The 15490-nt window shown below is 51.0% G+C and overlaps 1 protein-coding gene across 1 annotated transcript in view; it reads right to left on the bottom strand.

The window, feature by feature from the left end:
* The window catches only part of XXYLT1 (xyloside xylosyltransferase 1), a gene marked incomplete at both ends in the record, with an annotated part of 196686 nt that overhangs the window by 162650 nt on the left and 18546 nt on the right, over positions 1-15490 (bottom strand). Inside the window, one exon of the mRNA XM_079705339.1 lies at positions 1463-1610. Coding sequence (XP_079561465.1) covers positions 1463-1610 — 148 coding nt within the window. The remainder of the gene's footprint in view (positions 1-1462; positions 1611-15490) is intronic.

The following is a 15490-nucleotide window of genomic DNA, read 5'->3' as shown; positions in this document are numbered from 1 at the left end:
GGGTTAGAGGGAGGGCTGGGACCAGCACCCACGTACGTCTGTCTTCTCCCCTGGAATCCAGGAGAGGAGGAGCCACACCTTCCTCCAGCCTGAGATGCCCATGGCACCTGCACAGGGCCTGCCCGGAGAGGTCACACCTGCCCACCTGAGGGGAGAGAAATAACTGCTCGTCACTCAACTCCTCGGTCAGCTCTCATGTGTAACCTCCAGGGCTATGGTGGGGGGCGGGGGGACTTGGGGAACTGACCGAGCTGCACCTGGTCTCCTCACAGAATCACAAATGCCAGCTCTCCTCCCCGTGCCCTTTAGGTGAGTTTGTCCCCTATCTCCTTCAGACCTGAGCTCACTGAAGCTCCCTGAGCTCTTGGCCTTACAGCTAAGAGAACATTCAGAGGCCTCTGTGGTGCAGGAACTTGCCCTATGGAGACAAAGTCCCAGCCAAAAAGGTGGGCTAGATCTTCCTGTGCTATGACAACCTGCCGAAAGGAGCCCAGCCTCATCCTCTGACTCCTGAGTTCCTGCTTCACCAGGAATTCAAACGGCGGTGCTCCCAACTCCTCTCCCACCCTGGGCTGCTGGGCTGGAGCAGCGGGCCTCCACCAAGCGGCCGGGCTGTCCCCTCAGCTGTCGGGTCCCGCCTGGTCTGGGAACCGCAGAAAACTCAACTAGTCACAGTTTGGACAGCTGCTACCCCAAGACCCCAGAACTCCCCCTCCTCACCCCTAAAATGCTCAGCTCATGGTTCACTGCAGCCAGAAATGGGGGCTGGGGGCAATACCCAGGGCTCCAGAATCAATCACGGACAATTCGGAGGAAATGAACCCAGAAGTCTGGAACACCCCATGGATAAGACCCCCACCCCCTTCAAGTCTTCTAGTCCAGGGATAACCTGCCAGCACTTCCACACAAGGCCAACCTACCACAGATCAGACAATCCCATCTCTGCTGCCCTGGAGGGACTAAAGCCCAGAAGATACTTTAATCATGCATCAGCGTTTCAGAAAAAGTCCTACTAAGTCATAATTTGCACCTCTAACATCTATAGATTTTAAAGTCAGATAAGTACAGGTTCAAACCAGAAAAAGCAGGATCACAGACTGGGACGGAGGGTTATCTAGTCCAACCTGCCATTTTACAGATAAGCAAACTGAGTCCCAGAGGGGGCTGCGTGTAAGGAGCAGAATCCGAGCTGGAGCCCAGATGCCCCGATCCAGGGACTCCACACTGCACAACTCACACTGTGAACTTGTGAATGGACTCCAGGAGCTGTGCAGCCCAGGGCCCTGCCCTGGAGTCTCTGTGCAGGACACTCTGCACATAGAGGGCTTGGCTGGTCCCCTTGCCCTCTCCCTCGTGTTGCAGTGGAGCTCTCCTCTCTGATACGGGACACCAGCAGTGTTGGGGCCAGGAAAACAGATGCAAAGTCACACCCCAGGGGCTACTGCCCCGCAGCTCAGGTTACCTTTGGGCATGATCTGATGCATGGCCACTGAAAGGAAGAAGATGGAGTCGCTGTAGTAGGTCCCGGAGCCGGCACTGAAGTGCTTCTGCATGGCCTCCACGACGGGGAAGAGCCTGTCCGTCAGCACACCGACATCATGGAAGACAACCTGCAGGAAGGCAAGGGAAATGGCGGAAGTGAGTATCCTACCCGGGCACCCGGCACACGCGCCGGCTGAGGAGGGGACAGACCTCTCCAGGGCCCACGAGCATAGGACTTGGAATCCCTAAGAGCTAACGAAACGGGGAGCAGTGGGGAGTCCGCAGAGGCTGGCTACGGGGACGGGGATGCCAAGTGTGAGCATGTGCAGGCAGGCACGTGGGGTGTAGTGGAAGAGGACTAGGAGCCTGGATGGGGAATGGGACCAGCTTCTGAACTACAAACTGGGCCACCCTGGAGGAAGCTCTGTGCCCAGTGACTGGAAGCCAGGTTAAAGCACGCTCCACTGCACGCAAGAGGTGCTCAATACACGCACCCAGGCCACAGCCCACGCGTTCCTCCTCCTCCTTCTTCAACGCTCACAGACATCTGCTGATGACCTTCCACCTCCCTCTTCCCTGGTGGCTAACAGGACAGGACGAGCCTGCGAAATGGCCGTGAGCTGCTCGGCCACCACCACCCAGACTCCAGGGCCAAGAACCTGCCTGAACAGGGCGCCGACGGTGAAAGGAGGGGCCGTGCAAGACCCCGTCCGGCTAGCCTATGCTCTCAGTGGCCCTGCCCGCAGGAGAAAAGACAGGTGTGGGTGGTGCCCGAGAAGTCCCCAAAGCAGGTAGGCTCCATTCTGTCACTTATCTCTGCCCTTTTCCTCGACTCTGCCCGGGCCAGCCCGCAGTGTCACCCACCCAGCCCACAGTCCCAGAGCCGTCAGTGATCAGACGGTTGGAATAAGCACCTCTGAAGGCCCTGCAGCAGCTAGCTGCCCCGTCTGCTTCTTCCTACTTTAGGTTCTGCTTTTGGCCAGAAATCTGTTTTTGTCTTAACTCACTTACGTGTTTGCTTTTTATCCTCAGGTCCACTTAAATTTCTAAAACACTTAGAAAAGTGTTTTAGAAAAGTGTTTTAAAAACTTAAAAAAGAAATCTTTTAGGGCTTCCCTGGTGGCGCAGTGGTTGAGAGTCCGCCTGCCAATGCAGGGGACGCGGGTTCGTGCCCCGGTCCGGGAAGATCCCACATGCCACTGAGTGGCTGGGCCCGTGAGCCATGGCCGCTGAGCCTGCGCGTCCGGAGCCTGTGCTCCGCAACAGGAGAGGCCACAACAGTGAGAGGCCCGCGTACCACACACACACACACACAAAAAGAAATCTTTTATATTCTATTAGTCCTTATCATTCCCTAGCTGGAACTCTTTAAATTTTTTATCTCTTCATAAAAGTCTTTTTACAACTTCTTGACATTTCTCTTCTAATACACTACTTTCCTTTATCCTTTTACTGACTGCTTTTTTTCTTTTACTTTGACTTTTCCCTTTTTTGTGACCTCTCAGCCTGGGATGGGGACTCCAGACCTGTCCTGCTGTTTCTCAACACAGGTACCAAACTATGGCTTTGGCCTTGTACACCCCACACGCTTCGCTCACCTGACATCCTGGCTGCACAGGAATCACAAACCCCACAAGCTTTCCCACCTCCTGCCTTGCCCCCCTCCAAGCCAGACTCTGTTGTGCCCCTTGAGTAATTTTCCAAACATACAAATGCATTTCTCTCTCTCCTTGGCTTCAAAACTTCATATGGCTCCTCAGTGCCCTGGGTTACAGTCCAAATGCCCCAGCAAGGCCCTGCACTAGTGGCTCTGGCTACCCCTCAGCTCTCCCTCCCCTGGGGACTGAGCAGAACTGAACCAGGCGGTCCTTACCCTGCCCACCACACCTTAGTGTCCTTTGTCCTTACATGTTGCACCTGCTCTTCGCACTGTCTGGAACTCATTCTCCCAGCCACCAGCTGCCGGGTGAACTCCCATCCAGTCTTCCAGACTTGCTCAGACACCCACTCCGGCCTCCCCACGGCCTCCCACAATTCGTCACGCTGCCCTGCACGCCCTGTGTTATAGGGAGGAAGGCGCCATTTCCTCGTCCGTCTCCTCTGCAGGTCCTGTTTCTGCATCAGCAGGTTGGGGCACACCTGGAGGCCAGGGGCTGTGACTACTCTTTGCCCTGGGCCCAACCCCAAGCCATCAGGACAGGCTCGCTGAACTAAATGAGCTGCATTTTGCACAAGTTACTAGACCTCTCGGAGACTCAATTTCTTCATGGATAACACAGTAATGATGACACCTCCCTCCCAGGTGGCTGTTAGGACCACCTGCGACAAGCAGATAAAACACCTAGCCCACACCCTCTTCAATAAGTGGTGCTGGGAAAACTGGACAGCTACATGTAAAAGGATGAATGAACACTCCCTAACACCATACACAAAAATAAACTCAAAATGGATTAAAGACCTAAACGTAAGACACTATAAAACTATCAAACTCTTAGAGGAAAACATAGGCAGAACACTCTATAACATAAATCACAGCAAGATCCTTTTTGACCCACCTCCTAGGGAAATGGAAATAAAAACAAAACTAAACACATGGGACCTAATGAAACTTAAAAGCTTTTGCACAGCAAAGGAAACCATAAACAAGACGAAAAGACAAACCTCTGAATGGGAGAAAATATTTGCAAACGAAGCAACTGACAAAGGATTAATCTCCAAAATTTACAAGCAGCTCATGCAGCTCAATATCAAAAATACAAACAGCCCAATCCAAAAATGGGCAGAAGACCTAGACAGACATTTCTCCCAAGAAGATATACAGATTGCCAACAAACACATGAAAGAATGCTCAACATCACTACTCATTACAGAAATTCAAATCAAAACTACAGTGAGGTATCACCTCATCCCAGTCAGAATGGTCATCATCAAAAACTCTACAAATGGGCTTCCCTGGTGGCGCAGTGGTTGGGAGTCCGCCTGCCGATGCAGGGGATACGGGTTCGTGCCCCAATCCGGGAGGATCCCACATGCCGCGGAGCGGCTGGGCCCGTGAGCCATGGCCACTGAGCCTGCGCGTCCGAAGCCTGTGCTCCGCAACGGGAGAGGCCACAACAGTGAGGGGCCCGCGTACCACAAAAAAAAAAAAAAAAAACCTCTACAAACAATAAATGCTGGAGAGGGTGTGGAGAAAAGGGAACCCTCTTGCACTGTTGGTGGGAATGTAAATTGATAGCGCCACTATGGAGAACAGTATGGAGTTTCTTTAAAAAACTAAAAATAGAACCACCATACAACCCAGCAATCCCATTACTGGGCATATACCCTGAGAAAACCATAATTCAAAAAAAGTCGTACCACAATGTTCACTGTAGTTCTATTTCCAATAGTCAGGACATGGAAACAACCTAAGCGTCCATCGACAGATGAATGGATAAAGAAGATGTGGCACATACGTACAATGGAATATTACTCAGCCATAAAAGGAAACGGATTTGAGTTATTTGTAGTGAGGTGGATGGACCTAGAGTCTGTCATACAGAGTGAAGTAAGTCAGAAAGAGAAAAACAAATACCGTATGCTAACACATATATACCTAATTTTTTAAAAAATGGTCATGAAGAACCTAGGGGCAGGACAGGAATAAAGACGCAGACATAGAGAACAGACTTGAGGACACGGGGAGGGGGAAGGGTAAGCTGGGACAAAGAGAGAGGCATGGACATATATACACTACCAAATGTAAAACAGATAGCTAGTGGGAAGCAGCCCCATAGCACAGGGAGATCAGCTCGGTGCTTTGTGACCACCTAGAGGGGTGGGATAGGGAGGGTGGGAGGGAGACGCAAGAGGGAGGGGATATGGTGATATACGTATATGTATAGCTGATTCTCTTTGTTATAAAGCAGAAACTAACACACCATTGTAAAGCAATTATACTCCAATAAAGATGCTAAAAAAAAAAAAAAGGAGATAACCATAAAAAAAAAAAAAAAAAAAAACCTAGCCCAGGGGTTGCCACGCTGCACTTATTCCTAAGTGTTAGCATCCTGTGCCCACCCTCACTCCCTCCTCAGTCCCCTGAATTCCCTCAGTTCACAGATCAGTCTTCACTCATGAGCCAGCTTTTCCCTCTGAGCCTCATTATACCTCCAACCACTGCTGGAAGCTGGAATTTGACAAGAAGTTGGAAGCTGACAAGAGGGCCTTCAGAAATGGGAGCCTCTGTATTCATTAAAAAGGAAGAGAAATAATGGATATGTACAAACACACACACACGCATGCACGCACACGCACACACACACACACACACACACTGAGCAGGGCCTGCCACAGCTAAGCTACGAGGGAGAGAGAGAAGCAGCCAGCTTCCTCCCCTACCTGGGCCCCCACCTCACCCCAGAGCTTCACAGGAGACAATGACATCCCATCGGCATTAATAGATTTATGAGGACAAACTGTACTAGGTACGTTGTTCCAAACACTGTACGGTAGAGCCCGCTCCAATGAATATTTCAGATAATAGATCTACTTAAAGATAAATTAATATGTTCCATGGAATACACTTTCTGCAGCAAGAAGCAAACCACAGACACTGCAAGTGTGAATCAAAACACCCAGGCCTGCCAGTGTCTAAAACAGGTTTGCAAACTGTGGTCTCCTAAGGGCAGGGATGGAGTCTGGCGCTCTCTGAAGCCCCCAGCCCAGCCAGGGGCTGGTGCCTGGCAGGGGGAAGCGAAGCAAGAGTGACGGAGAGAGAGGAAAAAAAGAGGGAGGGGGGAGAGAACATGGCACCCCTCCCTCTGCTCCTCCTCCTTTTCAAACCCCCCACTTCAGAGGCTGCAGGAAGAAGTACCACATAACCTAGAAACCCAGGACCACAAGGTGACACCCATATTGAAGGCAACTGACCAAAGAGAAGATCCAAGACAACGGTTTACACCAACTGAGTATATTTTTTTAGGGAGGTAGATTTAAAAGCCAAATCATTACTTGTAACTTTTATTAATAAATTTATACATATTTTAAATTAAAAATCCTATCCATTATTATTTCCACCCCCCACCCCGCTTACAAACTGATTTTTTTCAAACGCTTCATGTGCCTCCTCAACATGAAATGCCTTCATCAATCCCAGAGTCAAGCTGAGTCATTCAGAGCAGTTTTTCAGAACACGTCATCCTCAGCATCCATTCAAGATGTTTTGGATACAGCCCCTTATAAATGTTTTTGTGAGCACTTCAAAAGGCTTGCTCTGATCAATATTCCACATTTATAATTATGAGATCAAAATCCCAGAACAGTGGCTAAATGTGTGTTAAGTTGCTTTGCCTCCTTTTACCTTTAATGAATGCTGTCAAGTAAATCCTAGAAGCGCCCCCATTCAATAATGACTGAAGCTGCTTCAGGCTAAGGTGGTCTCAAGCTGTACTTTGTTGTTCGAAATAAAGCATGTAGTTCAGAGAGTGCTGTGTAAAATAAGAGACTGGAAAGACTCATCTCTTTTGCGAAGGACAGTCTGGGGATGGGCGGAGAGGTGAAGCTTGCCTCACAACCACCACGCACAGCACCTTCTCAACACTTCCTACACGGGAGGCCAGAGCCCCCAGAACGGCAGAGCCTGGTGCCAGGCAGGGGCAGAGGTCTAGGCCCTGGTCTCGTTGGCACAGACAGGCCTAAAGAGCCAGACCACTGCTCCGCTGAACAGCCACTGGGGACATAAGCCATGCCAAGCCTCAGCTGAACGTGGTAGACAAAACTCATGTAGCACTTGGTGTGCCCACTATCAGTACACACTGAGCTCCTGGAGCCAAGGAGGGAGGCAGTGGGGCCAGCCCTGCACAAAGGGAGACGCCAGGCTTCCAGGAAACGCCAAGGTCTGCCTGAAGAGCAGCAGCTCCTCCAGCGGCAGGCACAGGGCCACGGGGCGGCCACAGCACCTCCCTGTGCTCGGCCGTCCCTGGAGGAGCTGTTGAAGGGCAGAGTGCCAGCGCAGCGCTCTGGGAAGCCTGCTCAAATCGCGGGGGTCCACGCACTGCAGGAACAGCAAACAGGCGTCCGCTTCTCCCGAGGGGCTGCCGGGGCACTGGGCAGGAGGGCTGCGGTGCCAACATCTGGACTCGGCAGGAAAGTGCCGACGGCAACGTCCTCCAGGGGGTTGGCAAAGTCGCCGCCCACAGGGCTATCACCCTGCTCTGTGGGCACCAGTTTTGGGTGGAATCACACCTATGCTGGGCAGTCCAGTCGGGGCTGGAGCGGGCAGTTCTGGGTTCAGATGCGAACTCCACCACTTCATCACCTGGCAACCCTGGTCAAAATACCAAAACTACCTCGTCTACAAAATGGGAGAGAATCATGGCGGTGGTCTCACAGGCTTTGGTGAGGAATGTAGGAGGAGCTCAATAAAGGAGGGTTGACACTATCCCCCCCTTCCTTCCACTATAGCTAGAATGCCTTTCCCATGCAAGAATACCTAGATTTGATAAAAGAATACACTCTGTAATCAACAGCCCAAGATACGATACAGCAATAATCGGAGCTGCCTGGCTCTGCAGCACTCGGCCGGCATGGGGTGTCAGGGGGGTTACCGAGTGGACCCCACCACAGGCCGGTCAGCTCCCACAAGCACATGCCTCATTTGTGTAATCTGAGTAATCAATTTCAACAAGAGCTGGAGGGGAAATGATTTCCTGGGGAAAAAAATGTGTTTTCTCATTGATGTGCACTATGAATGTGAAGGCATATTTTTACAATGTTAAGAAAAACCTGCTAACAGACTGGCAGTCTTTCCATCCTACAAACATGCCAAAGACATTTATTACACCTCAGGGCCTTTGCACCAGCTGTTCCCTCTGTTCAGAACGCTCTCCCCCAGAATCATCGCATGCCTAGGTCCTTCTAGCTCTTCTGGTGCTGGTTCAAATGTCACCCCCTGAGAGCTTCCCTGACCAAACAAGGAGCTACTCTCCCCACCCCGCCATGCCCCCAACACACAACCAGTCCTGGCTATTCAATTATCAGATTTCTTTTCTCCAGAGCATGTATCACCACCTGACATGTTAATTTTTAAGTATTTAGTCATTTTTTGCTGTCTCTCCCCAGGCCCCAACCAGCCTATGAGGCACCATGAAGCGGGGACCTCGTCTTTCCTGCTCATCGCTATGCACCCGGCTCTTAGCAAACTGCTTCATGCCGAGCAGAAGTTGAGCAACTGCTTGCTGTAGGAAGGAATGAGCAAATGGATGAGCAGAGATAAAGGCATCCAGAGAGGAGGGGTGACAATGACAACCTGCCCCAGGACGCAAAGCGGTGGCCCTGCAGGCCTGGAGAACTTGGAAGCTCCTTCCTAACCCCAGGATCTCTCCCGGGCCTGTCATGTGCTTCCCCACTTCCATCCTGGCTCTTCTCCCAAAGGAGAGGAGTTTCTTCCCCATGGGACTTATTCTAAACCATCAGGAATATGGGTCTTCTTTGCACCTTTAGCCTGCTGGTTAGAATGCCAGGCAGGCCTGGGCTGCAATATCTCACTTTGTCAGAAGGAGAGCTGTTGCCCAATACATTCTGTACCCAACCTGCAAGCTGCTTCAGAATAACTATGCCCTAGCTTTTAATTTTACGTCAGAAATGATATCAAAGGTATCTCCTTAAATGAATGAACGTCCTGGACAAAGGAGCTATAGAGAGATGACTGAAAGACGGGTAGAGCAATGGAGAGATATACTGCTTTCTTTTTTTCAAATCACTAGCAAGTCTTAAAAACACTATTAGTTATCAGTGGCTGCATGTTGTCCCCCTCCAATAACTTTAGCTCCCTTTGAAAACAAAGATCTCCCAGGATAAGTGAAAAACACTGTAAATTTGTTAGTTTTAAATGAAAACACCAAAACTTATTATTGATGAGCAGTTTTCATAAGAAAAAAGTAAAGCCACAGGTTCCCCCGCTCCATGCCACCTGTCCTGCTGTTCATCTTCTGCAAGATGTCCTAGATATAATTCGATTGTGTCAGGCAGAACCACAAGCAGCTGAAGAGGAATAAAGAAGCCATCCCACCTAATTTCCAAAGTAATTTCTAACACCGTTCTCATGACCCAGTTTACCAACAGCGCAAAAGCTACCGCCCCTCCCGCTACCTTCACAACAGGGCGTCCTTGTCCAGTTCCTTCCCCGCCCCCACGTCCACCTCACACTTACTGCGCCATCAGCAGTGTCTGGATAACCAGGTGTACAGTTAATGTTCTGGGACCCCTACAAGATTCCCAACATTGCAGCAGAGATGGGCCGCGTTCCAGTTCTCCAAAACCTCGGTATGACCGAGGTAGGATATAGGACGAGGAAGAAGCAGAACATAAGACGGGAAGCCCTGGCACCCGTAGAGAAGGCCCCCTGGACGGTGGGTGACTGACAGCAGAACAACCTCACCAGGGCAGGTGTGTCCAGCAAACCTGTGAGCTCCAGCCGTACTGCCAGGAGGGTGGTCTGGACCCGAGGTCCCGCATCTTCAGTGCGTGCAGGCCCTCGCTGGGGCGTCTGGTAAAAAGGCAGACTCCTGGGTCCTGACCCCAGACATTGAGTCAGGGTCTGGACTCTTCATTTAAAAGCCACCCCAAGTGATTCTACTGCAGGCGGCCCCTACACGATTTGAGAAGGGGGATGAGAAAGGGCCCCACTCGACTCAGTGCCAGTCGGCCTGCCTCAGGGAACTGGATGGGTTCAGCTCTGGATACACATGCAGCATGGCCCTGGGCAACCTCCAGAGTCTGTCCAAAGGAGAAGACCACGGTGGCAAAAGGGTGCGGGGCAGCTGAAGGACCTGTGGGTGTCTGCCCAGAGGCGAGGGTGGGGGGACTTATATAATCTCACACACGTGCCAAGTCGCTCTCTCCAGCCCCGCCCTCTATCCCCGCTCATGTTTACACCATGTTTCATTTTCTTGCCTGTAATGGAGTCATGATAAATGGCAACGATTAACCCCATCCCCCTTTGAGACCTCAACTGTCTGTTGACTCAGGAGCCCTAACAAGGAATCAAGGAAGAGCAGGAAGAGGAGAGGAGGCCCCAGGCTCAGGAACTGGACCCGGTGCCCTCTGAGTGTCCAGCTGGCTGCACCAACTTTGCTTCCCCCTTACCCAGAGCTCGTCCACCTCACCTCCAGTGGTGGGACAGTCTTGGGCAAGCAGATAAAGAGATGAAGACCTTGTTTGCACAGCAAGGTATAAACGTTATATATACAAAAACAAGCAAGAAAAAGGTTGGTCTTGCAGGTGCTCCACTCTTAGACCTTGAAACACCTGGGCCTTCCCAGTGGATTTCCAGGATGACCACCAGGAACTACGGCAAATCACTGGGACGGAGGGTGAGCAAGGATCCAAGAAAAAACAAACACGCCGAGAGGAGTAGAAAAGACAGAGGAATGGGCCCAGACGCCCCTCCAGGGCTGACTACAAATGAACGATAAGGCGACTCCAAAGGAAAAGTGGGGGCAAAAAAAAAAAAAAGGTGCGTGCTATCTTTCCGGGGTCTGCACGTGTCCGTGACCAGCTGACAAACAGTGCCATCGGACGGGCCACAAGCCCTTGCTGAGATTCGTGACACGGCTGTGGGGTTCCATGAGCATAAATCTATAATTTCTACAGAGCAGTCCATCCAACTCCCACAGCCCCACGGCCGTCCCCACCACCCGCTGTCCCGCCTCCCACTCCCAGGGCCAGTCTCTCAGCACTGAGCAGTCATTCTTAAATGCACCCAGTCGCCCCCTACCTTTTCCAGCACTCACTGAAGAATCTGTTTAGTGATCTCAAATAATCTGTACATAGTGGGTATAAACGTTCCTTAATTCACTTCTTTTATAAATTATGAGGTTTGGATTGTTTAGATTTAATACTGAATTTTCCTGACAGTTGGAGCCAGTTTTCTACAGAATAATGTTTTCCACCCCAAAAGAAAAGAAAAGGTATGAAAGAGAAAGAAAGTAGGGAAGGGAGAAGAGATGGAAGGAGAGTAGTGACCCTGCAGTAAAAGGACTTTATTGTGAAATCTTAGGGTAAGTGTCCCAGCCCACCCACCCACCAAGGAGTTGGGCTGTCAGGTCTTCTTCACCAGATTCCTTCATTTGTTCTTTTTTGTGTGGTCATCTCCCATGACCTATGACCTCCCAAGGAACACTGCCATTGTACACAAGTAGCATCCAAAAGGATGCACTTAGCCAGCTTCCTGCTTCCACTGGGCAGGCGGGAAGGTGGCCTCAGCCAAGCCTCCCACACCCCCTCCTCGGTCCACACTATCTCCCCGCTCCCTTCCTGGCTCTCTGGGATGGGGACACAGCGGGCGCCCAAGCAGGGGATCTGTGCCCCGCAGGGCACCCTGCCGAGCTCAGACTAGCCAGCCAGGACAGCGTCCATCGTCTTCTGAGGCTGCCTGTTCTCCTAGGTTTCCTGAAACCCCCTCGTCCCATGCCCCCCGAGATGTGGTACACACCTCTGGAGGGGTACAAAAGGGACTTCTAAAGAGGCAAAGAGACCAACCACTTTAATGCTCATAGACTTATTTTGATATGTAAAACACTAGAAAAATTAAGTTAAAAAACACTTTAGAACTATGATTTCACAGATATTACCTAAGGAGAGGCTAAGGAAAAAAAAAAGTGAGTCAGTTTAAAATACATATTAAGCAGCTAACGCTGCAGGCAGTTCTAGGATACTGGCAAAAACAGTGAAGGAAACCATCAATGGCCCGATTCTGGGGACACTGCCCATTCCATCGCTTCCTTTTGAGGGTGAGATGATGCGTTTAAAATGCTGAGCGCAGCATGGGCAGCCAGGAGGCGTCCACAGGCTGAGTCCCTGCATTCCCCAAGGTCACACATGCTGACGTCAGGACTGGATCTCCTGACGCCCCGTCTGCAGCCTGTCCACTAAGTCCCCGCCTTAACTTCAAGCTGAGACTGTCTCTCCCCCGGCCACATCCCATTCCCAGCACTGCTCTGACTGAGCCCTGCCACACGAGGTACTGGCACCTGCTCACCGAGGGGCCACAAAGAAACAAAAGGAAACAAGGGTCAGGCAGCAACGTGGACAGCCAGGAGTCCATGCGACCCTCACCAATACCACGTCCCATGAAGAAGGCAGCCATGGCCCTCGGAGAGGCGGAGCCACCCGCCCCAGGTGACCCGGTGGATGGCCGAGGCCCAGATTTGAGGCCAGGCCTTTCTGATTCCAGAATGTGAACAACCTCCGTGGCCTGCCCTCATGCCACTTTTCTTATTTTATCCCCTTGCCGACGGGCAGAGCCCCGCTGAGTGTGCACACTACAAGCCCAGCTCTGTCAAAGAGGTACACGTCGTTTACAGTCCTCTCAAGGCCACAAGCCTACGTCCGAATAAACTCTTCCCCTGGATGGCCCCGGCATCCCCCCACCTCTCCCCAGACCCCCAGCTTCCACCTGCTCCCCTGGGCTAGGACACTGGCCTCCTAACGGTCTCCACTTCATTCTGTCCAGGGTGACCCTTCTCTGCTCAAAACCCAGAAGCGGCCCCTCCCATTACTCCAACAAAGCCAGAACCCTCACTGGGACCAGCCTGGACCTGCCCTCCTCCCGCTAAGCCTGCCCCCGTCCTACCACGTCCTCCCGTGACTCCCACGGCCGCAGCCCACGGCCCCCCTGCTGCTCCTCAAACACACCAGGCACCTGCCACCCATCCTGCCACCCGAACGCTCTTCCTCAGTAGCTGCCTGGCCAGCACCCTCACTCCTCCAGGCCTCTGCTCCAATGCCACCTTCTCAGTGACGGAGCCCCTGCCTGTCCAACTAAAGATCGTGACAGCCCTGCACCCCTCATCCTGCTAACATCCTAACTCACCTCGGAGGACGCGGTACAGTTCACTCATCTCCTTCTCAAGGAACAACAAAAAGATGAAATGAACCCCAGCCCTTTGTGAGCCCTTACTACACCGTGTCCCAGGCAGCAAAGCAGACAAGTATCATTGGCTCATTTACTCCTCTTCCTGCCAGAAGGTAAGCTCCACAAGGGCAGGGGTTTCGACTATTCCTCTGTTCACTGACACACCCAGTGTGTATCAGTGTCCTGGGACAGTGTGGGCACCTCTCAGGCACACAGTAAATTCTGGTTCCATGGAGGTTTCACACGGCAGCAATGCTGCAGGGGCTCACACGGGTCTTAGAAAGAAAGCAGCACTCCTCTGCCTCTGGCTTCTGTGAGGTCCCCGAGGGTCAGCAGTGACCCCTGCCTTCCCCTCTGTCAGCATTCATCTGCTTTGGCCTTCAGCCCTGGGATCTGAGGCCCTTCCCTCAAGTTGTATGAGAGCACAGACCATTCTACTGAGGGGACAGCCAGGTCACTGGTGAGCGCCAGGCCCCTGCTGACCTGCAAAGTAGCCGCCCAGCCTCCACCCTGACCTGCCAGCTGCCCACGGCTCAGGCCCAGCAGCTGTGGCTAGGATAGTGGAGACCCCTCTGCTAGTTGCAAAGGCCAAAGTGGGTGAGCAACACGGGCAGAGCCAAGAGGCCATATGTACAAGTCACTGATTCGACCCCTCATGTCTCAGGGAGGGAAAGTGAGGGCCAGTGAGGGAGGCAGGGCTCTCCCCAGGTTACATGGCCAATCACGGGGAGAGCCAGACCCAAAGCCAGGCCCTACGCCTCCCAGACAAAGGCACTCCACCTGCAGCTGGAGGCACCCTCCTCTACAGAGGTTCGGGAGACGCTGGGGAAGACTGGGTCAAGTCTCCACACAGCCGGAGAGCTTGCAGTGGCGCTAAGGAACACTTGAGTCTGCCCTCAAAACTTCCCTCCTTCCCTGTTTCCAAAGTTGTCCTCAAGCTTCCACCTCCAGTCACAAAGGCAGCCGGACTCACACCAGGAAAAGGGAGGCTACACCAAGTGCTCGACAGAACTCAGGGTGGGCAGGGAGACCGCTGCCCTGGAGAAGAGCTTGGCAGGATCTGGGAAAGATGCACCTGGACCAGGAAAAGCCCTTCCAGGTGTGGAGTCTGGAGAAACTCAAGCACATATGCGTATGCAGATGTGCACCCAGATGTTCACTGCAGCAATGACTGTGAAGACAAAAAGTAGGGGCAACCAGAGGGGAAATGGATAAACTGACGTCTCCCCATAATGAAATCCTATATGGCAGTTAAAATGGCCAAACAAGACCTGCCTGTATCAACATGAATACATCTCAAGACCATAATGTCGAGTGAAAAAAGAAATAGCAAGAGGATATAGTATAGAATAGGAGCATTTATATAACTGTTTAAGATGCACAAAGCAATATATATATTTTACATATATGTGTATATATGTGTGTGTGCATGAAAGCATATGTATGTGGTAAAAGTATAAAAACAAATTCCACAAAGCATACCACCTCCTTTTGTGTGATAGTGAACACCGCTGAGGCAGCAGGGAGAAATAGGGGTGGGCTTTAGCTAGATTTATAATACTTTATTTCTTTAAAAAAAGAATCTAAGCAAACAGAGCAAACTGTTAGCCCCTATTTAACTTATATAGTAGGAAAATAGGTATATTGTTTCTCAATTTTTCTATATTTTGATACTTCATAATTTAATGTATAAGGATAAAATGTTTAAAAAAATTTTATTGAAGTATAGTTGATTTACAATATTGTGTTAGTTTCAGGTGGACAGCAAAGTGATTCAGTTATATATATGTTTTTTCAGATTATTTTCCATCGTAGGTTATTACAAGATATTGAATATAGCTCCCTGTGTTATACAGTAAATCCCTGTTGCTTAAGAAAAATTTTTTTAATAAAATACCACATAAGAGGAGAGAAAGCAAGGCTGTGCCACGTAAATTATCTGGCAAACCCTTTATTATAGAAAGCCAAGAGAGTGAGCTTGAGCAGCATCACTGCTGGGTCCTGACTTTCTAATATTAATTTGTAGACACAGGACCATTTAGGATTGTAAAGTGTTCCTTGTAAGGAGTCAAGAAAGTGTTCCTGGGAGCAATTCAAAAGAAGTAAGAAAAC

Source organism: Hyperoodon ampullatus, assembly GCF_949752795.1.
Source record: "Hyperoodon ampullatus genome assembly, chromosome: 5".
In the NCBI taxonomy this organism is placed as follows: domain Eukaryota; kingdom Metazoa; phylum Chordata; class Mammalia; order Artiodactyla; family Ziphiidae; genus Hyperoodon; species Hyperoodon ampullatus.
This window is presented reverse-complemented; position numbering and strand designations above follow the sequence as displayed.